A 24,175-nucleotide genomic window follows, 5' to 3' on the forward strand; every position below is an offset into this window, starting at 1 on the left:
ACCTGTGGCATAGAATTGATGTCAGCTGTGCAGTGATAGCGTGAAACTCAAAAGGAGCACTCAAAAGGGGCGTTTCTTTTGAGCAGAGTAGGGAGTATCTCCCCCCTCCCCCCAAGAGAGGACAGGAAAATGGATCTATTCAAAGAATTTATAGAAATGACTGATTTTTATGATTTATTTAACACTTCATGGATGGTTCAGAAAGAAGATGAGGTTTCATTTAGAATTAATATTATTACTTACCCAAAAAAAAGCCTAATGAGGTGAAAGACAGTTTGGCTCAATTTGTGATTACTTCTGCTTTGATTGAGTATGATTTGAGGCCTCATGAGAGAAGGCTGGGACCAGTCAGTGCAAGTCTAGCGCAGCAACCTTGGGCAAATTACTTTTTAGTGCTTCGTTTCCTAAAATATTTAATGACATTAAATAGTACCAGCCTTCTAAAGGAATTTGAAGCATTAAGTGGGAAATACAAGCGTTTAGTGGCATTAGCTATCAATAGTAACTTTACAGAATAATTTTAACTCGATTGCTTCCAAGTAAATTTAGTAGGGAGTTAGTAGCATAAAGTATAAATGTGGATAAGGACCAGATTGCACATGACCTTTTTCTTGGCATACTGTGGGTATGAAATAAAAACAGAAAAGGCTTTTCATATGTATTTCAGAAAGTTATGCTTGTCGTGTGTAATTTAAATGTTTTCATGAAATCATATTTGGAAACAGTTTTATAAAACAGGAGGGGTTTTTTCCCCTCCTGTCTTTTAAAGTTTGGGGGCGGGGGAATAAATTGGTGGGGTGAGAGTCCAATCCCTTTGCCTAAAAATTCCAGATTGCTAAACTCAGCTGAATTGTTGATTTTAATTTAAATTGATAATACGAGGCTTCCCTGGTGGCTCAGATGGTAAAGACTGCCTGCAATGCAAGAAACCCAGGTTCAATCCCTGGGTTGGGAAGATCCCCTGGAGAAGGAAATGGCAATCCACTCTAGTATTCTTGCCTGGAAAATCCCATGGACAGAGGATCCTGGCGGGCTACAGTCCTTGGGGTTGCAGAGTCAGATAGGACTGAGCGATTAAACACTTTCACTTTCATCCCCACCTGAATTACTGATTTTAATTTAAATTGCTAATATGACCTTAAGCAGACCGGTGTAATTTTCTAAGTAACAAAATTTGAGTTATTTGGCAGACAATTTGCTGAATAAGCCGTGAACATGAAAGGTCACAAGTTAGGAACCATTCTTATTTGGAAAAGAATTTGTTGGCTTCCAAAATACAGTGATTCATTTTTTGCAGTGGATCCTTGGATCTTTCAGTTTACTGTTTACTGGGTTTGCTTCTATTTGACCAAGTCAGATTCCTCTACTTAGTTGTAATCTACTTTTCATTTTTTCTTAAAGATTGTGCTAAGAAATATGCTTGGGAAAATTCGCCATGTTTTCTTGGGTAAAACTGGCTGCTTTCTCAGTCTGACTAATGGGCATAGGAACTGCTTTAAAACAGTCATGATGCTGGAAAATGAATGTGGAGAAAAAATAAAGGTCTGTAAGGCTCTCTTCTGTGAGAGGACACATGATGATGGGGCAACGAGTCAGGAATACGTAGTGCAGTGTGATGAGTCTTAAAATGAAAATATTCAGACATCAGTTGAACCCTGTATCAGATTCTTTGCTGTGTTAGTTTATGTCAGTTTATTGTTTTGCCTCGGTCTCTTACAGTAGGCTTTGATAAAGCATGCCATCCCCCATTGGTGGTAATAAGTAGGCTTGATCAAATGGAGTTAACCTCAAAACAGTGTTTACTGAGTGATTTTTTGAATGAATGAATTCAGTGGTTGTGAATAGCCCAAGACTGTAACTGCTGCTGCTGCTGTGTCGCTTCAGTCGTGTCCGACTCTGTGCGACCCATAGATGGCAGCCCACCAGGCTCTGCCGTCCCTGGGATTCTCCAGGCAAGAGTACCGGAGTGGGTTGCCGTTTCCTTCTCCAAAGTGTTAAATGTACTATGTGTAGTGGAATTAATATGAGCTCAAAAAACTAGTATAGGATAGACTATTTGGAAAAGCCAATTAAGGAGAAGGTAAAACCTTCGTGGTATCAAGAAAGATGGGTAGAACTCGGATAATTGAACATGAGGTTGATAAGCTGCGATGAAGATTCTGAAATGTTCTAAAATGGTGTAAGCATGGATTGTTTGGGGATGTTAAGTGCTATCTTATTAGAGGCCAGTAGTTTGTGTTGGAGAGGTGAAATGGTGACCTGAAGATAATTTCATATGTTATGTTGAGAAATTTAGACTTAGTCTGATGGGCATGTTAGAAAGTAGTGTTTTAGGAAGTTTTATATGTAAGCGAATTATTTGATTTTGTTGAGAGTTCTTGGAATAATCTTAACTCTGAAATGAAAGCAGAATTTTACGTTAGATGTTAAAGAATATAATTGATGCAGCTATAGCTGTGCAACAACTTCTAAGTCATTAGCCAGCGGTTTAAAGCAAGTTAACTAACATTGACATTTCAAATCTTGTCCTCCCTTGTAATACCAGATACTTTTTAATTGCAGATTTAGTACCTCAAGACAAACACTTATGTGGATTCCAGATTCTTTTTTTTCCAGGTATTTCATATAATTCTTTAGTACTTTTAAAAAATAGTTATTTATTAAAACAATAAAAAATTCTCTTGCATTAATATTTTTATTAGATAAAATCTTAACTCTTTGAATATTTAAGTTGTTATTTACTTTGGGGATACAATGATTCATTTTTACTGGTCTTTGACGTTTGAAAGAATTAGGGCATTTTATTCATACTCAGATTTTAAAAACTAATCCTGTCTTAATGATTTTTAGTTTGCTGAGTGGAAGAATTTCAACACTTCGAGATGAAACTGGTGCTGTGAGTATAACAATGTTGATGTATATTTCTAAATTAGATCAAATAATGCTCTAATGTTTGGTCCTTATACTCTTAGAAGATAGGGGAACTACTCTTTTAATAACTACTAAATGAAAGTATATGTTCTTAGGTTTTTATTTCTTGTCATGAATTATGTCTGTAATTATAAATGAGAACTCAAAACAGAGAGTACTGCATATACTATTTTAAATAATCATTAGAAATTGTAGGATCTGAGCTTACATTGTCGAGAGGAAACATTTCTTTTAATCAGTAGTTGAAACTTTAACAGTGAACGCTGCTACTGCTGCTAAGTCACTTCAGTCGTGTCCGACTCTGTGCGACCCCACAGACGGCAGCCCACCAGGCTCCCCCATCCCTGGGATTTTCCAGGCAAGAACACTGGAGTGGGTTGCCATTCCTACAGTGAATGGATAGGCGTAAACACGAAAACATTTTGATATTAGAGTGGTAAAATGTTGCAAATTTGTGAAGCCCTACAATTTTTTGTTTTGGAGAATGACCTTATAAACTTGTGCAGCTGTGGTGAAGTGACGGAAGTAAAGAATTACTAAGTTTCAGCACACAAAAAAGTATATCTATATTTAAAAGGCAGTTTTAATATGCACAGTAGCAGGTCAAGTAATTGTGAAAAGCAAATAAGACTTGCAGTTTGGAGGCAGCAAAATGACCGCAGGTGTTTCTTTGCTGTGGTGAGATTTGCAGATCAAATAAAGTAGCATGAGCAGATATGTCCATGTGAGATTATAGAAAGGACATCAGTAATAAGACCCACAAATCTATCGTGTTTCTTTAACTTCAGGTTGATTCTAATAAAAAGCAAGAATTTATGAAGCCAAAAGAACCTCATTCACTGTATAGAACACTGTATATAATAATTGATCATAGTATAAGGAGGTATATTTTTTGCTTCATTCTGCTGTCTGATTGACTTATATAAATCTTAAAAGGTATTCAGTTTTATAGTTAGAACTTTTGTAATTGGTTCAAAATAGAATTGGCATACATTCCTGTAAAGAGTTATCAATTATGTATTTCCTATTTTCTAAACATTTTCCCCATAAGTATTTCATGGTGGGTGGGTGCTCAGTTGCCTCAGCCATGTCCAACTCTGTGACCTTATTCTGTGGTACTGTATTTGTTATTTAAAAAAAAATTTGTTCTTGTCACTTTTTCTTTCACCCCACCCTCAGTCCTTGAGAAAACAGATAGTGGTATGTGAAAGTGTACTTTTATAATACACACGGGACAGTCAAGAAAAGCAAAACTGTCAAAACTGAAAAACAGTGTGAAAATGTTACTCAGTTTTAACTTTTCTTGATTGCCCCATATATATTATAAAAGTACACAGTTGTTTTAATGATTCGTTTAAGTCACAGATTATGTAAATCATAATCACTATCACCAATAATTAGGGATCAGATGATATAAAAAGTATTATTTATGCATATTATTTTCAAAGTGTTAAATTCTAGAATATTTCAGATAAAAATTTTCCTTTTAGTGTCCGTCCCTTTGCCTAAAGATGTTAGTTAAACAGAAATAAGGGCTTCCCTGGTGGTCCAGTGATTAAGAATCCACCCACCAATACAGGAGACATGGTTGGATCCCTGGTCTGGGAAGATTCCACATGTCACGGAGCGACTAAGCCCATGCACCGAAATTACTGAAGCCCAAGTACCCTGGAGCCCATGCTCCAGAGAAGCATATACTAGTGAGAAGCCTGCACATCTCAGCCAGAGAGTAGGCACCGCTCATTTCAGCTAGAGAAAACCTGTGCATAGCAATGAAGACCCAGTACTGCCAAAAATAAATAAATAGAAATTAAAAAAAATTAGAAATGAGAAAATGGACTAATTTGATACCATTTTTTCCCCTGCATATTAAATTATCAATCTAATGATAGCTTTTCAGGGAGAGAAAAGACACCATTTCTACTGTACATTTATACAGTATACAGTAGTGGTTATAACTGCATTTCCGTTTTAGAAGCATTAATATTTAAGAGTATAATCAAGGAAATAGAGTTTTTATGTAATTCAGTAAGTGTTCTCTAAGTTAGTGTTACAGATGTTAAAGTTAAAAGTTTATAATTTGAAAATATAATTTGTAATTCTTTTATTACAGATATTTATTGATAGAGATCCAGCAGCATTTGCACCCATTTTAAATTTTCTTCGGACAAAAGAACTAGACTTAAGGTAAGAAATGTATCTTTTTTTTTTTAAGCTTTTATTTCTTTACATATGTACTTTTGGCGGTGCCTCACAGCTTGCAGGATCTTAGTTCCCCTACCAGGGATTGATGGAGAAGGCAATGGCACCCCATTCCAGTACTCTTGCCTGGAAAATACCATGGACGGAGGAGCCTGGAAGGCTGCAGTCCATGGGGTTGCTGAGGGTCGGACACAACTGAGCGACTTCACTTTCACTTTTCACTTTGATGCATTGGAGAAGGAAATGGCAACCCACTCCAGTGTTCTTGCCTGGAGAATCCCAGGGACGGGGGAGCCTGGTGGGCTGTCGTCTATGGGGTCGCACAGAGTCGGACGCGACTGAAGTGACTTAGCAGCAGGGATTGAACCCTGGCTCCCTGCACTGGAAGTGGGGAGTCTGTTCACTGGACCACCAGGCAAGTCCCCAAAAATGTATCTTTTTAAAGTAAATTTTTGTTGGTAGGCATGGTTTTGGTCTTCGTTTATGAAGGAAAGTTTTTTCCCTGCCTCAAGATTATTTTTGCTTAAAGTTCCCTCAGAATTTCTCTCATAGATACAGGCCACAATCATCTCTTAATGGATTACTCTCAAAGCTTCCTAGCCAGTTTCCCTGCCTTCAGTCTTATCCCTTCAATTCATTTTTCACACTGTAGCCAAAATTATATCCTGAAAATATAAATCTAATCTAGTTATTCAGTCAGTTCAGTCACTCAGTCATGTTCAGCTCTTTGCAACCCCATGAACTGCAACATGCCAGGCTTTCCTATTCATCCACCAACACCCAGAGCTTGCTCAAACTCATGTCCATCGAGTCAGTGATGCCATCCAGCCGTCTCATCCTCTGTCACTCCCTTCTCTACTTGCCTTCAATTTTTCCCAGCATCAGGGTCTTTTCTAATGAGTCAGTTCTTTTTCGTATCAGGTGGGCAAAGTATTGGAGCTTCAGCATCAGTCCTTCCAATGAATATTCAGGACTGATTTCCTTTATGATTCACTGGTTCAATCTCCTTGCAGTCCAAAGGACTCTCAAGAGGCTTCTCCAACACCACAGTTCAAAATCTAGTTAGTTATTACTTTGCTTAAAACTCTTATTTAATCAGCTGCTGGATTAATGGTGAAGGATTTTGAACTCCTGTTAATCTGGCCCCTGCTTAGTTTCTCTTGATTGAACACTTTCAATCTTGGCTTGATCTTGATCTTGCTGATGATTCTGCTGTGTCACCTGATACAGACAGGTGTTCAGAGCTTCCTGTACTGTCGAAACTCCAGTAGTCTTTCTTACATGAGATTCTAAAAGGGCTTGCGTTGTTTCCTGTATACCTGCAGGATCAAGTACTATGCTTGATATATAGCCATACATTATTTTGTATGATACATAACCATACAGTTTTACTTGACACAAGTAAATAACAATTTAAACTATTTCTGAACTTTGCCATAGTCTGGATTCCTAGTAGGAAGCTACAATCTAATTTGTATTTTATTGTTTTATTTTATATATACCTAATGAACTTTTACTAGGACCTATTAATACTTTTTTAGATACAGGTTTTAGAATTCTAAATATTTGTTTAAGCCACTTCTGTATAATATTACATAATTTTTGACATATTCACTAGAATATGAGCTTCTTGAAAGCAAAGATTTTTTTTGTTTGGTTTGTTCCTTGCTGTGTTCAGAGTATTGTTAAAAAAAAAAAAAGGAAAAATTATGTATAGTAAACTGCTTAATGAATATTTATTAAATGAAAAAAAGAGTTTGGTGGGGCTTTTTGTTTATCTATTTTTTGGCCTGGGGTGGTAGGTGGGAAGTTTATTATTAACTGTTTACTTCTGGGGTAAAATTATTTTTAGCATTTGATGAAAATCTAAGTTTACTTCTTAGTCAGTGTCCTTGTGACTCATTTACAACTAAATTACCCATAAAAGACAGCAGTAGTTTAAATATCTGTATTCATTGCTTTTCTTACAACTTGCTTCTTTATGTCAGTTAATGGAAATCTAGCAAACTTAAATTCTATGAGTAGTATCTTCTAAAAGAAGGTGGGAAGGAATTGATAAAAGAACACTATATTCTACTTCCATTTTTTATATAAAATTCTTCCATTGCCTTTATCACTCTGTATTATTATCCTATTTATTTGTCCTCTCCAAAACTGTTATTTGTATCCTGAGCTATTGTACTGTTAACGGAGGTAGTTTTGAAATAGAATAAGAAAGTTTTACCTTTTCTTATGTTAAACTAGTAACAACCACTTTCTCAAATAAAAACAATTTAATATTTCCATCACGTGTCTATTAGGCCTATCAAATTTTTTTTTTAAGAGCAGTTTTATGTTTACAGCAAAATTGAGAGGAAGGTACAGAGGTTTCCCATGTGCCCCCTGTTATCCTGCATTGATGTCATAAGCACCCAAAGTTCATAGTTTATCTTCAGTTCACTCTTGGTGTTGTACATTTTAGGAGTTAGCACAAACATATAATGACATGTGGAACTCTTGATAATACCATACACAGTACTTACACTGCCCTAAAAATTTTTCTTCTCTGCCTGTTGCTGTCTCCTCAAGCCACTGATCTTTCAAAAATGTGCATAATTTGACTTTTTCCTAAATGTCATAGTTGGATTCACATAATATGGAGCCTTTTCTGATTGGCTTCATTCACTTAGTAATATGCAATTAAATGTCTTTCATGTTACTTCTTTTTAGTGCTGATAATATTTCATTACCTGGATGCCGATTTGTTTTTCCATTCACTTACTGAAGAGAACATTTTAGTTGCTTCCAAGTCTTAGCTGTTATGAATAAAGCCTCTATAAATATCCATGTGGAGGTTTTTGCATGGACATTAAGTTTTCAGCTCCTTGGGGTAAATGTCAAGGAGTACAGTTGCTGGATCATATGGTAAGTTTTATAAGAAACCTGCAGACTGTTTTTGACAGTGACTGTCATTTTCCTTTTCCACTGGCAGTGAATTAGGGTTGCTATTGCTTCACATCCTTGACAGCATTTTGGGTTTTCGCCATAGTAATTGATGTGTGGTAGTGACTTGTCTTAATTAACATTTGCTTAATGACATATGATGTGGAGCATCTTATTTCATATGTTTGCTGCCTGTATGGCTTTGGTTGAGGTCTTTGGCCCATGTTTTGATTGGATTAGTTTCTTTATTGTTGAATTTTAAGAGTTCTCTGTATACTTGGGATGACACTCCCTCATCCAAATCTGTCATTTGCAAATATTTTGTCTCATTTGGTGCCTTTTCATTTTCTTGACATTGTCTTCTGTAGAGCAGAATGTTTTAATTTTAATGAAATCTAGCTTATTCTTATTCCTCTCATGGATTGTGTCTTTGGGTTGTATCTAAACAAGTATGACCATACCCAGTGTCATTTAGGTTTTCTCCTAAATGTTATCTTTTTTTTTTGGCATGCTGATGTCTAGTTGTTTCAGCACTATTTGCTTCTTTGTTATAGATCGGTTGACTGTATGTATGGGATTTATTTCTGGGCTTTCTGTTCTACTCCATGATTTGTTTGTTTCTTACCAGTACCACACTATCTTGTTTTTTCTAGGTTTACAATTTTGGTGTTGGGAAATGGCAGTGCTCCAACTTTGTTCTTCAGTATAATATTGGCTGTTTTGGCTCTTGGGCTTTTTCATGTAAACTTTAGAATCAACTTGTTGATATTGATAAAATAACTTGCTACATTTTGATTGGAATTCATTGAATCAAATCAAGTAGGGAAGAACTGATGTCTTAACAGTACTGCATCTTCCTGTCCATGAACTAGAAATATCTCTCCATTTTTCTCATTCTTTGATTTTCAGCCATCAGCATTTTGTAGTTTTCTTTCTTGTATTTTTTGTATATATAGATTGTGTGTCTGTGTGTGTAGTTAGATTTATACTTGACTACTTTTTAGGGGAGTATTAGTGTAAATAGTGTTGTTTCTAACTTCAAGTTTCTCTTGTTCACTGTTGGTATATTGAAAAGCAATAGACTTTGGTACATTAACATTATATGGTACAACCTTGATTTACTTGCTTATTAACTCCAAAAGTTTTGGGTTTATTCCTTTGGATTTTCTATTTTGACAGTCATATCATCTGTGATCATCAGTTTTATATCTTTCTTCCCAATCTGTATGCCTTTTCTTTACTTGTTTTATTGTGTTAATGAGGATTTCAGTATGAAGTTGAAAAGAGTGGTGACGGAATCTTTTTCTTGTAACCAGATGTTCAAGTTCTCACATTAAGTATGATGCTTGATATAGGATATTTTTTTAAAGTCTTATCAAGTTGAAAAAATTCCCCTCAGTTCTTGGTTTACTGAGAGTTTTTATTATGAATAGATGTTGGATTTTGTCAGATGCTTTCTTTGCACCTGTTGATGTGGTCATGTGAGTCTGTTGATGTGAAAGATTGCATTAATTGACTTCAGAATATTGAACCAGCTTTCTTACCTGAGATAAATCCTGCTTGGTTGTGGTATATATTTCTTTTTAGACATTGTTGGATTTGGTTTGCTGATATTTTGTTGAGAATTACTGTGTCTATGTTCATGAGCGATATTGGTCTATAATTTTCTTGTAATGCATTTTTCTGGTTTTGGTGTTAAAGTAATGTGGGCCTTGCCCTATAAAATAAATTAGGTTTCTCTCTGCTTCTTTCTCTGAGATTGTGGATAATTGTTGTAATTTCTTCCTTAAGTATTTGGTAGCATTCAGCAGTGAATCCTGGGCCTAGTGCTGTTTCGGAGGTTATTATTGATCTGTTTTTTTTTTTTAATACATATAGACTGAGGTAGTTTCTTTTTGGTGTGAGTTTTAGTAGATCATGTATTTCAAGGAATTGTCCATTTCATCTGGGTTCTCAAATTTGCAGGCACAGAGTTGTTCACAGTATTCCTTTATCATCATTTTAATTTTCACAGAATCCTTAGTGATGCCCCCTCTCCTTTCTGCCCAGGCAGTGTTTTTAAAATACGGACAATTATAACCGAAACCTAAAATGAATGCTTTTAAACTCTTAAGTTTCCTTTTTTTTTTTACTTCTTATTTTCTTATTACTTTATTGTAACATCTCTATCTGGATAACATAGCCCTTCTTAAGGCTGATCTTTTTTTCCCCCTACCTTCCGTTTTGCTTTAATTTTTGGTTTTTGATGAGAGGAGTCATGCCGATTGTTACATACAAGCACTGTGGTAGGCACTGCGTGACGTTTACAGACATGGATCAGAGCTGGATCATGCTTGCAGGGAGCTTGTAGATTAATTGGGGAGGTTAGAATATGTATAGAAATTACAGTCAGAAGCAATTAATACCATATAAATGATTTCTGCTCTTGTTTGCCTCTTAGATACTTACTGATATTACTTGTATTAACCCTGTAAAGCCCTCATCTCTAATTTAGTCATCCAGTTCATCTATATATGAGTGGTTTTTTCATAAGAAAAAGTTCATGGTTGTGTGCAGTTTTATTGTTTATACTTCTTCAAATGATTGAGGATCTTAGGGAAGAAGTAAGTTTTAAAAGCCATGATTTTGTTCATGTTTAAGAGCCTAGTACTTTTCCTGCTTCAGATGGTCATCCAGGCTGCCAGTGTTAGAAGATTTACATCACTAATTTGTTTCTTTGTAGGGGAGTGAGTATTAATGTTCTCCGACATGAAGCTGAATTTTATGGAATCACTCCACTAGGTATGTATCTTTACTATTTTTTATTTATGATTCGACCCTTTGAGCACTCAACTGGCCCAAATGAAGTGTGTTTTATATCAGGCCCTAATTTTTGATGGACTAGTCAGTGCTTGCTTTTTGTGGATTTTCATAGAAAAAAGATATTGTCAGCTGATTTAACTTAAACATTTTCCCTTTTCTTTCCTTATCCTCTTTAACTAGAGAAAATAAGTGGAGTACTATTTTTCTGTTTGCATGTACTCTTGACAAGTTTGCTTTGAAATGTTTTTAGTAAGAAGGCTTCTCTTATGTGAAGAGCTGGAGCGTTCATCTTGCGGCAGTGTCCTTTTCCATGGTTACTTGCCTCCACCAGGTACTTCTGCTTTTTCATTGAGTTGTTCAAGTTTTTTTTATCATTACGTTAAGTACAAATGTGTGAACAGGAAAATCTGTTTCTTGATTATCTCATTTGTAAATCTACTAGAAAAGATGAGAACTTTAACAGAAGTTAGGTCAGACTATAAGGTAGGGTAGGAGTTTGCCAAACTTTTTCTGTAGAGGGCCAGTTAGGCTTGTGCGTTAGAAGATCTCTGTGGCAGTTAACTGAACTCCACTGTAAACACTGCAGAAATGGGTGGGTGTGATGGCATCTAATACAACTTCACTTACATAAACAGCCATCGGACCGGACTTGGCTTTGGTCAGATTTGCTGATTCCTGTGTTTGAGAACTGGTTGTCCATCTCCCTTGTGGAACCCTAGGAGCTTTGCAGAGATTTGTCAGTGTATAGGGGAGAGGAGGGTGAGGTGCATGCCACTTCTGCCCCTCTTCAGTTAGTACAGTTTGATCTGTGCCTGTGTTGTAGCAGGGTTTTAAACAAGAGTTCATTTCAAAATGATTTCAAAAAGGCTCCTCTGCCAAATAAGGGATGCTGAGAAGTATAGGGCAATTCAGCTCTAAAGCTGAATAAAATTTAAATTAGTAAATAAAGTTTAAAAATTTAAACTTAATAAAGTTTAAAGTTAAAATGTAAACTTAATAGAATAGCACCTATCTCATAGTAACTGTTCCGTAAATGTAAAGAGTTGGTGACAGAATGAATGAATTAGTGGTGATTGATTCGGTATTATACATATGATAAATCTTAGTCTAACTTATTAAATATATAACATGGAAAATATCAGAAATCTTTCTTAAAAATTTCATCTTATTTGTTATGGTACTTATTTGCAGTAAATCACTATAAGATAAATTTCAGCTATAATGTTTAGTTTTTTTGTTTTTTAGGCATAAGAACATATGAAATTTTCAAATTTTGGTAGGTGAACTTAAAACAATTTATCTTCTTTGCTTTCATAGGTATTCCTAGTCGTAAAATAAACAACACTACTAGATCCTCAGCTGACTCTAGAAATGGACTAAATTTTACAGAAGGTGAAGCTCGAGGAAATGGTACTCAGCCTGTTCTTTCTGGAACTGGAGAAGAAACTGTTAGGCTAGGTAAGCATAGCTTACATAAATAAAAAAAGCAAAGTATGTACATTTTTAGCTCTAGATATTGACTAATTATTTTTAAAGTTGTAGCTTTTGCTGTATCTCTTTTTAATCTAGGTCTCCCATTTATATCTTGAAAAGTCTCACCTAATATTTTTATTTAAAAAGCTTGTGATTTTCTGTTTGCTGTAAACCTTTAGAATAGAGGTTGACAAACTTTTTCTGGGCCAGATGGTGGACATAGTGGGTTTCATGAGCCTAAAGGTCTCCGTTGGAACTGCTCCTTTCTCTTTGTAGCGCACAAGCAGCTTTGATGTGTGGACAGATGTGCTTGGCTGTGTTCCAACAAAGCTTTCTTTCTCACAACAGGCAGAGGACTGGAATTGGCCTCTTGGCCATAGTTTGCAAACCCCTTTTTTAGAACACAAAAAACATCTCTTTTTCTAATGTCAACAGGGTTTCCTGTGGATCCACGAAAGGTGCTAATAGTAGCTGGCCATCACAACTGGATCGTAGCTGCTTATGCCCATTTTGCTGTGTGTTACAGGTATTATATAATTAGTAATGGTTTGCTTTTTACTTTGGGGGGTATTTTTTAATAGCTGTGATTTTACACTTGTAGATTTAAGAGCTATTTAATTTTAGTCATCAGATTTTTTTTCCTTTCGATTTTGCCTCCTGATTAAATTCAGTTTACTTTTATTTTTACAACTAATTTCATAAATACTGATAGCCTCAGTGTATTTAAATATTGCCCATACAGTATAAACTGTGAAATAAGTGAGATATCTTGAAGTTACACCTTCTTGCTTAGTGTATCCAGCTTCCAAGTCGTTTAACTGTTGTGTTAAATGAGGCAGGCTTGTTAATGTGACCCCTGTGTTTTTTTGTCTGTAATGATTAAATATTGTACTTTTAGAGGAGAATAAGACTCTACATTGGTCATGAGTACTGTACACTTGGGAGTGAGGTAGTTAAGCAGGACCATTGTGGACAGAAGTGATGTAGTTTAGTATCTAATGTGCAAGGTAGTTTTGTTTTATCTAATTCTTGCATTCTCAGAAACCAGCAGGAACAAGGAAGAGTATATACTAGGGATTTCTCTTTTTATTTGGCTGAGAGGTAGGATTCTTAGTTCGGAATTACTGTATGAAGTGAGAAATGTTGATGACGGGAGAACAGTGGTGGTGTTCAGTCACTAAGCCATGTACTACTCTTTGCAACCCCATGGACTGCAACATGCCAGGCTTCCCTGTCCATCACCAGCTCCCGGAGCTTGCTCAAACTCATGAGTTGGTGATACCATCCAACCATCTCATATTCTGTCATCCCCTTCTCCTTCCTTCAGTCTTTCCCAGCATCAGGGTCTTTTCCAAAGAGTCAGTTCTTCGCATCAGGTGACCAAAGTATTGGAGCTTTAGCATCAGTCCTTTCAATGAATATTTAGGACTGATTTCCTTTAGGATTGCCTGGTTTGATCTCCTTGTAATCCAAGGGACTCTCAATAGTCTTCTCCAACACCACAGTTCAAAAGCATCAATTCTTTGTGCTCAGCTTTCTTTACAGTCCAACTCTCACATCCGTACATGACTACTGCAAAAACCATACCTTGGATTAAATGGACCTTTGTCGGCAGAGTGATGTCTCTGCTTTTTAATATGATGTCTAGGTTTGTCATCGCTTTCCTTCCAAGGAGCAAACACCTTTTAATTTCATAGCTACAGTCACAGTTCTCAGTCATTTCGGAACCCGGAAGAAGAGAATCTGCCCATATTTTCACTTTTCCCCCTTCTATTTGCCATGAAGTGATGGGACCAGATGCCATGATGTTAGTTTTTTGAATGTTGAGTTTTAAGCTTTTTCACTGTCCTCTTTCACCTTCATCAAGATGCTCTTTAGTTACTCTTCACTTTCTGCCACTGAAGTGGGATCATCTGCATATCTGCAGAGGTTGTTGGTATTTCTCCTGGCAATCTTGATTCCAGTCTGGTATTTCACACGATGTGCTCTGCATAGAAGTTAAATACAGAGTATGACATTATATGGCCTTGATGCACTCCTTTCCCAGTTTGGAACCAGTCCGTTGTTCCATGTCCAGTTCTAACTGTTGCTTCTTGACCCATACACAGGTTTCTCATGGGAAAGGTAAGGTTGTTTAATATTCCCAACTCTTTAAGAATTTTCCACAGTTTTTTGTGATCCACACAGTCTGAGGCTTCCAAGTAGTCAGTGAAGCAGTAGGTATTTTTCTGGAGTTCGCTAGTTTTCTCTCTGATCCAACAAATATTGGCAATTTAATTTCTGGTTCCTCTGCCTTCTCTAAATCTAGCTTGTACATCTGAAATTTCTGAATTCTTGTACTGCTGAAGACTAGCTTGAAGGATTTTGAGCATAATGAGCTCAAAATGCTAGCATATGGAGTGAGTGCAATTGTATGGTAGTTTTCAACATTCTTTGACATTTCCCTTCTATGGGACTGGAATGAAAACTGACCTTTGCTAGTCCTGTGGATATGCAGAGTTTTACAAATACGCTGACATTGAGTGCAGCACTTGAACAGCATCATCTCTTAGGATTTTAAATAGCTCAGGTGGAATTCTGTCGCCTGCACTTGGTGCTTTGTGGTAATTCTTCCTAAGAGCCACTTGACTTCATGTTCCAGGATGTCTGATGCTGGGTGAGTTACCACACCACTGTGATTGTCCAAGTCATTAAGACTGTTTTGTATAGTTCTATGTATTGCCACCTCTTCTTAATTTCTTCTGCTTCTCTTAGGTCCTTACTGTTTCTGTCCTTTATCACGTCCATCCTTGTATGAAATGTTCTCTGGATACCTCCAGTTTTCTTGAAGAGATCTCTAGTCTTTCCCCTTCTATTGTTTTCCTCTATTTCTTTTCATTGTTCAGTCAAGAAGGCCTTATCTCTTCTCGCTATTCTCTAACTCTGCATTCAGTTGGGTATATCTTTATGTTTCTCCCTTGCGTTTCCCTTCTTTTCTTTCCTTAGGTATTTGTAGGCCTCCTCAGACAACCGCTTTGCCTTCTTGCTTTTCTTTCTCTTTGGGATGGCTTGGGTCCTTGCCTCCTATACAGCATTACAAACCTCTGTCCATTGTTCTTTGGGCATTTTGTCTGCATTGTCATGCTTCACTTTTATATTTTTTTTCTTGCTCAGTTTACCACGTTACTTGAATTATTGAAAGAGTATTTGTAGATTATTACCCTTTTGGAATTTATATTCTTCTTTAGATTTTAAAAAATATAATTGTATTTATTTATTTATCTGGGCTATGCTGGGTCTTCATTCCTGTGCTTGCTTTTCTCTAACTGTGGTGAGTGCGGGCTGCTCCCTGATTGTGGCACACTGACTTCTCTGTGCCAGTGGCTTCTCTTGTTTCAGAACCCAGGCTCTAGGGTGAGCAAGCTTCAGTGGTTGCAGCCCATGGGCTTACTAGTTGTGGCACAGGGGCTTAATTGCTCCATAGTATGTGAGATCTTCCCAAATCAGGGATCAAATCTATTTCTCCTGCTTTGGCCAGGGGGTTCTTTACCACCAAGCCACCAGGGAAGCCCTCCACTTTAGATTTTTAATGCATGTAAAATTTACTTTTTGTATAAGATATTAGATTTAGGAATCTATTTTCTTCCACATGAGTGGCTAATTATGTTCTGCTTATTAAATAAACCATCCTTTCTCATTGAATTTGAAAACCTTCATCTTGCTTTATATTTATTTTTATATCAGTTCAGTTCAGTCGCTCAGTCGTGTCCGACTCTTTGCGACCCCATGAATCGCAGCACGCCAGGCCTCCCTGTCCATCACCAACTCCCGGAGTTCACTCAAACTCATGTCCATCGAGTCGGTGATGCTATCCAGCCATCTCATCCTCTGTCGTCCCCTTCTCCTCCTGCCTCCAATCCCTCCCAGCATCAGAGTCTTTTCCAGTGAGTCAACTCTTCACATGAGGTGGCCAAAGTACTGGAGTTTCAGCTTCAGCATCATTCTCTCCAAAGAAATCCCGGGGCTGATCTCCTTCAGAATGGACTGGTTGGATCTCCTTGCAGTCCAAGGGACTCTCAAGAGTCTTCTTCAACACCACAGTTCAAAAGCATCAGTTCTTTGGCACTCAGCTTTCTTCACAGTCCAACTCTCACATCCATACGTGACCACTGGAAAAACCATAGCCTTGACTAGACGGACCTTTGTTGGCAAAGTAATGTCTCTGCTTTTCAATGTGCTATCTAGGTCGGTCATAACTTTTCTTCCAAGGAATAAGCGTCTTTTAATTTCATGGCTGCAGTCACTATCTGCAGTGATTTTGGAGCCCCCAAAATAAAGTCTGACACTGTTTCCCCAGCTATTTGCCATGAAGTGATGGGACCAGATGCCATGATCTTCGTTTTCTGAATGTTGAGCTTTAAGCCAACTTTTTCACTCTCCTCTTTCACTTTTATCAAGAGGCTTTTTAGTTCCTCTTCACTTTCTGCCATAAGGGTATACTTGCATCTAATTCAAACCTTTTTCCCCCCTGTTGTTGGACACTTGGCTATTGATGCTGCTGTGAGCATGGGAGTGCAGAACTTTTCAGGCTAGTGTTTCTGTTTTCTTTGAATATATTCCCAGAATTGAAATTGCATTATCATAGGGTAGATTTGTACTTAAGTTTTTTGATCAAACACCGTATTGTTTTCCATAGTGGCTATACCAATTTACAGTCCCTCCAGCAGTGACAAAGTTTCCCTTTTCTCCACATCCACACCAGCATTTATTGTCGTTTTTTCAGAATTTTTATTTTGTTTTGAAATATAGCTAATTGACAATGTTGTGATAGTTTCACATGGACAGCAAAGAGATTCAGCCATACATACATGTATACATGTATCCATCTCTTGTCTTTTCATGATGGCTATTGCAACAGGTATGAAGTGATACTTACTGTGGTTAATTTGCATTTCCCTATTGACAGTTGATGCAGAGGATCTTTTCTTGTACATTGGCTGTTTGTATATCTTCTTTGGGAAAATGTCTATTCAAGTCTTTGGCCCATTTTTTAGTTGGATTATTTGGTTTTTTGCTGTTGAGTTGTTTGAATTCTTTATATATTTGCATATTGACACCTTATCAGATACATGGTTTGCACATATTTTTTCCTATTCCATTGGTTGCTTTTTTCACTTCGATAGTTTCTTTTTCTGTGCAGATGCTTTTTAGTGCGATGTGGTCCCATTTGTTTATTTCTGATTTTATGTGCTTTATGTGTGATTCTGAAAACAGTCATTACCACGACTCATGTCAAGGAGCTTTTTCCTTATGTTTTCTTCTAGGAGCCTCATGGTTTTAGGTCTTCAATCAATTTTGAGTTTATTTTTGTGAGTAGTATAAAGTGAAAGTGAAAGTGTTAGTCACTTAGTTGTGTCCGATTTTTTGCGACCCCATGAACTGTAGCCTGCCAGGCTTCTCTGTCCATGGGATTTCCCAGGCAAGAGTACTGGAGTGGTTTACCATTCCCTTCTCCAGGGGAACTTCCTGACCTGGGGATTGAACCTGCATCACTTACATTGCAGATTCTATACTATCTGAGCCACTAGGGAAGCCAGTAAGGGTCAAATTAATTCTTTTCTGTTTAAATATCCAATTTTCCAGGTACCATTTATTGAAGAAGCTCCCTTTTCTTCATTTAGTATTCTTGGCTACCTTATCAAACATTAGTTGACTATATATGCTTGGACTTATTTCTGGGCTCTTAAACCTGTTCCATAGGCCTATTTGTGTGGATCTTCTTAATCATTCCTTTCATTAGCTGGTGAGAATTTGAAATAGAAGATTGGAGGATTTTTGTGTGTTGTGTTAGATGGAAGAGAAATAAGATGAAATATTCCTATGTGTTAAAGAGAAAAACTTGCGTATGTGTTTGGCTTCATAATTTAACCTTTGAGAGGTAGAATCAGCTTCCTTTCTAATTAGCCTGGTAGTGAGGTGTTGGAAAGAAAACAGGGAAAGTTATATTGAGAAAAGTCCAGTAGAAAACAAGCAGTGAGGGATTTTGTGCTGATATATAGTGTTAAAAAAAAAAAAAGAACTTAGGCAACACATGTTGCCTAACACATGTAGCTCCTCCACCTGGACCTTTAGGAAAGAATCATTGTGTGCTTGTATTTCTGCCTTCCTGTGGTATCCTCCCCAAACCACATTTGTGTTTTTAGTTGCAGAGTCTCCTTACCAACCTCTAGAACCCTTTTTCTGTCTCGAGTCCATCTCTTGAAGAAAAATAGGCAAAGGGAAATCTGACTGAGTCTGGTTTGGCAAAACATTTCAGCACTGAGCAGAAATTATGTATTTGGGAGTTGGAAAAGGAATGGGGAGATGTGGGAAGAAGGGAGAGCTCTTCAAAATAAGATGACTCAACTCTAGAGGTTCCTGATTAGAAAATATTGGGAAAACATCCAGTTCCATAAAAATAGCTTCTGAATATTAAGAAATGAATTGGACTTTCCAGTTAGGAACTTATTCAGCTGTTATTTTATGCCAGGCATATAACCCTGAAGTCTCTTGTATACATGTTCTCATTTAATTATCACAACAACCTGTGGCATGAATCTCATCATCCCTATTTTACTAATGAAGAAACCAAGTTGGAGAAATTCCCTAGGTCATCCTGGGGAAAGAAATGACAGAATTCTCAACTCTCTCCATCCCAGTGCTTCTCATGTCCCGGGCACATAGTAGATTCCTGAGAATGCATCAGAATAAACACCGTGTTCCTGGTCTCTGGTATAAGTGAGTAGTGTTAGTTTTGACAACATTAGTAATTCTTTGATTCAGTGGGACAGGCAGTGGGCTGGGCTCAGTCTGAGAGCTACCCCTCCTCACTTTGTGGTTTCTCCTCCTAAGGGAGTTGAGTGGTGTGGAAGCAACTAACAAATTAACTGAACAACGAAGTTTTGGCTGAGGAGAAGTATAAAATGAAAATAATGTAGGTGCCTTGGTGTATTAGTTTCTTCCTGCTGCTATAACAAATTACCATACATTTAGTATGAAAAAACAATACAGTTTTTCATCACTCGGTTCTGGAGTTCAGAAAACTCCAAATTGGATCTTGCTGAGCTAAAGTCAAGATATTGGCAGGTCTTTGTTCCTTCTGGAGGCTCCAGCAAGTTTCTTTGTCCTTCCCAACTTCTAAAGGCCATCTGAGGCCTTTAATCGCGTTTCCTTTTTTACATTTCAAAACCAGCAGCGCAGCATCTTCAGATCTCTTCCTTGTCCCCCACTCGTCTACCTCTGCTTATGAGGACCTTGGTATTACATTCTAGGCACCTGGGTAGTCCGTCCATCTCTTTAACTTAATCACATCTGCAAAGCCCCTTTGCCATGTAAGATAACACTTTTACCGTTTTCAGGAATTTTGACGAGGACGTGTTTGGGGAGCCATTATTCTGCCTACCACACTTGGTGAGGAGTTTCATAGTTCAGATAGAAAGAACACACGTCAACTTGGAGGCAAATATTACTCTTCCAGTGTGGATTTTAGTTGCTATAAGGCTCCTATCGAGATAGGGAAGAAAGTGAAAGTGAAGTCGCTCAGTCGTGTCCAGCTGTTTACGACCCCATGGACTGTAGCCTAATGGACTCCTCAGTCCATGGAATTTTCCAGGCAAGAATCCTGGAGTGGGTAGCCATTCCCTTCTCCAAGGGATCTTCCCATCCCAGGGATCACCGAGGTCTCCCACATTGCAGGCAGACACGTTACCATCTGAGCCACCTGGGAAGCCATCGAGGCAGGACTTCTATAAGTTTTAAACTGGAGTATACAGTTGATTTACAATGTTGTGTTAGATTTAGGTGTATAGCAAAGTGATTCAATCATAAATATACATATATCCATTCTTTTTTAGATTCTTTTCACATGTAGGTCTTTGCAGAATATTGAGTAGATTTCCCTGTGCTTTACAGTAGATCCTTGTTAATTATCTATTTTATATGTAGCAGTGTGTATATGTTAAACTCCTAATTTATCTCTGCACCCTGCATTTCCCCTTTGGTAACCATGAGTTTGTTTTCAAAGTCTGTGAGTCTGTTTCTGTTTTGTAATGAGTTTGTATCTTTTTTTAAAAATTATATATATGTGATATATGATATTTGTCTTTGTTTTACTTCAGTTAGTATGATTATCTCTAGGTACATCTGTGTTGCTGCTACTGGCCTTATTTCATTTTTTTTTTAATGCCCGAGTAATACTCCATTCTATATATTTACCACATCTGCTGCAAATGAACATTGAAGTGCATATATGTTTTCAAAGTATGGTTTTCTTCAGATACATGCCTAGACATGGAATTCCTGAATCCTATGGTAGTACTACATTTAGGTTTTTAAGGAATCTTCATACTGTTCTCTGTATGATATACCAATTTATATTCCCACCAACAAATGTAGGAGAGTTCCCTTTTTTCCACATCTTCTCCAGCATTTATTGTTTGTAGATTTTTTGATGATGGCTATTCTGACTAGTGTGAGGTGATAACTCATTGTAGTTTTTGCATTTTTCTAGTAATTAATGATGTTGAGCCTCTTTTCACGGGTCTCTTGGTCATCTGTGTGTCTCTTTGGAGAAATGTTTGTTTAGACCACCCACCCATTTTTTGATTGCCTTTTTTTTTTAAATATTGAGCTACATGAGTTGTTTGTATATTTGGAGATTAATCCCTTATCAATGTCTTTGTTTGCATATAGTCTCCCATTCTGTGGGGTTTTTTGTTTTGTGGATGGTTTCCATTGCTGTGCAAAAGCTTTTAAGTTTAATTTGGCTTCCCTGTGGCTCAGATGGTGTAAAATCTGCCTGAAATGCTGCAAACTCTGGTTCTATACCTGGGTCGGGAAGATCTGCTGGAGAAGGAAATGTCAAACCATCCCAGTATTCTTTCCTAGAGAATTCCATGGATAGAGAAGCCTGGCAGGCTGCAGTCCTTGGGGTCCCAAAGAGTAGGACATGACTGAGCAACTAACACACACAGACAGGTCCCATGTATTGCTTTTTAATTGCTGTAGGAGGTGATTCAAAAAAGATCTTGCTGCAATGCATATCACAGTATACTGCCTATGTTTTCATCTAAGACTTTCATAGGATCTGGTCTTACGTTTAGGTTTTTAATCCATTTTGAGTTTATTTTTTATAATTTTATGTATTTATTTCTGACCGTGATGGGTCTTCGTTGCTGCACAGACTTTTCTCTAGTTGCTGCAAGTGGGGTCTACTCTCTAGCTTCAGTGCACAGGCTTCTCACTGTGGTGGCATCTCTTTGTTGCAGAGTATAGTCTACAGGGCATGTGGGCTTCAGTAGTTGTAGCATATGGACTCAGTAGTAGTTGTAGCTCCCGGGCTCTAGAGCACAGGCTCAACAGTTGGGACACATAGACTAAGTTGTTCTGTGCCATGTGGGATCTTCCCAGATCAAGGATCAAATCTGTGTCTCCTGCATTGGCAGGCAGATTCTTTACCAGTAAGCCACCAAGGAAGCCCAATCCATTTTGAGTTTGTGTGTGATATTAGAAAATGTTCTAATTTCATTCTGTTGTAGGTAACTGTCTAGTTTTCCCAGCACCATTTATTAAAGAGACTGTCTTTTCTCCCTGACCATCACCAACTCCTGGAGCTTGTTCAAACTCACATCCATCTAGTCGGTGATGCCATCCAACCATCTCATCCTCTGTCGTCCCCTTCTCCTCTCGCCTTCAATCTTTCCCAGCATCAGGGTCTTTTCCAAGGAGTCAGTTCTTCATATCAGGTGGCCAAAGTATTGGAGTTTCAGCTTCAACATCAGTCCTTCCAATGAATATTCAGGACTGATTTCTTTTAGGATTGCCTGGTTTGATCTCCTTGCAGTCCAAGGGACTCTCAAGAGTCTTCTCCAACACCACAGTTCAAAAGCATCAATTCTTTGGCGCTCAGCTTTCTTTATACTCCAACTCTCACATCCATACATGACTACTGGAAAAACCATAGCTTTGACCAGACGGATCTTTGTTGGCAAAGTGATATCTCTGCTTTTTAATATGCTGTCTAGGTTGGTCATAACTTTTTTCCAAGGAGCAAGTGTCTTTTGATTTCATGGCTGCAGTCATCATCTGCAGTGATTCTGGAACCCCAAAAATAAAGTCTGTCACTATTTCCATTGTTTCCCCATTTATTTGCCATGAAGTGATGGGACTGGATGACATGATCTTAGTTTTTTCAATGTTGAGTTTTAAGCGAACTTTTTCACTCTCCTCTTTCACTTTCATCAAGGAGCTCTTTAGTTCTTCACTTTCTACCATAAGGGTGGTATCATCTGTGTATCTGACATATTATTATTTCCCCTGGCAATCTTGATTCCAGCTTGTGCTTCATCCAGCCCTGCGTTTCTCTTGATGTACTCTGCATATAAGTTAAATGAGCAGGGTGACAATATACAGCCTTGACATGCTCCTTTCCTAATTTGGAACCAGTCTCTTGTTTCATGTCTGGTTCTAATTGTTCCGTCTTGACTTGCATATAGATTTCTCAGCTGGCAGTTAAGGTGGTCTGGTATTCCTATCTCTCTAAGAATTTTCCACAGTTTTTTGTGATCCACACAGTCAAAGGCTTTGGCATAGTCAATAAAGCAGAAGTAGGTGTTTTTCTGGAACTCTCTTGCATTTTTGATGATCCAGCAGATGTTGGCAATTTGATCTCTGGTTCCTCTGCCTTTTCTAAATCCAGCTAGAACATCTGGAAGTTCACGGTTCACGGACTGTTGAAGCCTGGCTTCATCATTCGTGATACTGCTTTGTAATTTTCTTTTTGTGTGTTACTTTTGTCTGGTTTTAGTATTAGGGTGATGGTGGCCCCATAGAATGTGTTTGTGAGTGCTCCTTTCTCTGCAGTTTGTGGGAATGATTTTAGACAGATTGGTAATAACGTAATAACTTTTCTGTAAATGTTTGATAGAATTTACCTGTGAAGCCAGCTGGTCCTGCACTTTTGTTTGTTGGAAGTTTTTAAATTTCAGTTTCAGTGTTTGTGATCGGTCTGTTCATACTTTTCACTTCTTTCTGGTTTAGCCTTGGAAGGTGGTGCCTTTCTAAGAACTTAACATTTCTTCTAGTTTTATGGGTATATAGTTGCTTCTAGTAGTCCATTATCCTTTGTAATTTCTGTGCTGTCCCTTGTAATATTTTCATTTCTCATTTTATCCATTTGAGTTCTCTTTTTTGCTTGAGGAGTCTGGCTAAAGGTTTATCAATTTTATCTTCTCAAAGATTCAGCTTTTAGTTTCATTGATCTTTTCTATTGTTTTGTCTCTGTTTCATTCATTTCTGCTGATATTTATGATTTCTTTTCTTCCAGTAAGTTTGGGTTTTGTTTTCTTCTTTCTTGAGTTGTTTAGGTGTAAGGTTATGGTGTGTATTTGAGATTTTTCTTGTTTTCTGAGGTAAGATTGTATTGCTGTAAGCTTCTCTCTCAAAAGTGCTTTTGTGTGTCCTGTAGGGTTCAGATTGTTGTGTTTTTGTTATCATTCGTTTCTAGGTACGTTTTGATTTCCTCTTTGATTTCTTCAGTGATCCATTTAGCCTCTCTTTTTTTTTTAACAGCTTTTTGTTTGTAATTAATTTCTAATCTCATAACATTGGTCAAAATGATGCTTGATAGGATTTAAATTTCCTTAAATTTACCAAAGCTTTCTTTATGGCCTGCTTGTCATCTGTCATGGAGAATCTTCTATGTGCACTTGAGAAAAATGTATATTCTGCTGCTTTTGGATGGAATGTTCTATAAATATCTTTTAAAGAACATCTAGTCTGATGATCTAATGTGTCATGTAAGACCTGTGTTTCCTTATTAATTTTCTGT

At 37.4% G+C, this 24,175-nt stretch overlaps 1 protein-coding gene across 4 annotated transcripts in view; it reads left to right on the forward strand.

The window, feature by feature from the left end:
• KCTD3 (potassium channel tetramerization domain containing 3) overlaps positions 1-24,175 on the forward strand; it is a 68,395-nt gene that overhangs the window by 3,083 nt on the left and 41,137 nt on the right. For 2 of the 4 annotated variants that reach the window (XM_061382191.1, XM_061382190.1), the window contains exons 2-8: positions 2,563-2,616; positions 2,851-2,896; positions 5,045-5,118; positions 10,778-10,836; positions 11,108-11,188; positions 12,175-12,315; positions 12,766-12,856. In XM_061382191.1, the coding sequence (XP_061238175.1) occupies positions 2,563-2,616; positions 2,851-2,896; positions 5,045-5,118; positions 10,778-10,836; positions 11,108-11,188; positions 12,175-12,315; positions 12,766-12,856 (546 nt within the window). Of the gene's footprint in view, positions 1-2,562; positions 2,617-2,850; positions 2,897-5,044; positions 5,119-10,777; positions 10,837-11,037; positions 11,189-12,174; positions 12,316-12,765; positions 12,857-24,175 lie in introns of those variants that run through there. The other 2 variants (XM_061382192.1, XM_061382193.1) reach the window with 1 other exon arrangement.

Source organism: Bos javanicus, chromosome 16 (genome assembly GCF_032452875.1).
Source record: "Bos javanicus breed banteng chromosome 16, ARS-OSU_banteng_1.0, whole genome shotgun sequence".
NCBI lineage: Eukaryota > Metazoa > Chordata > Mammalia > Artiodactyla > Bovidae > Bos > Bos javanicus.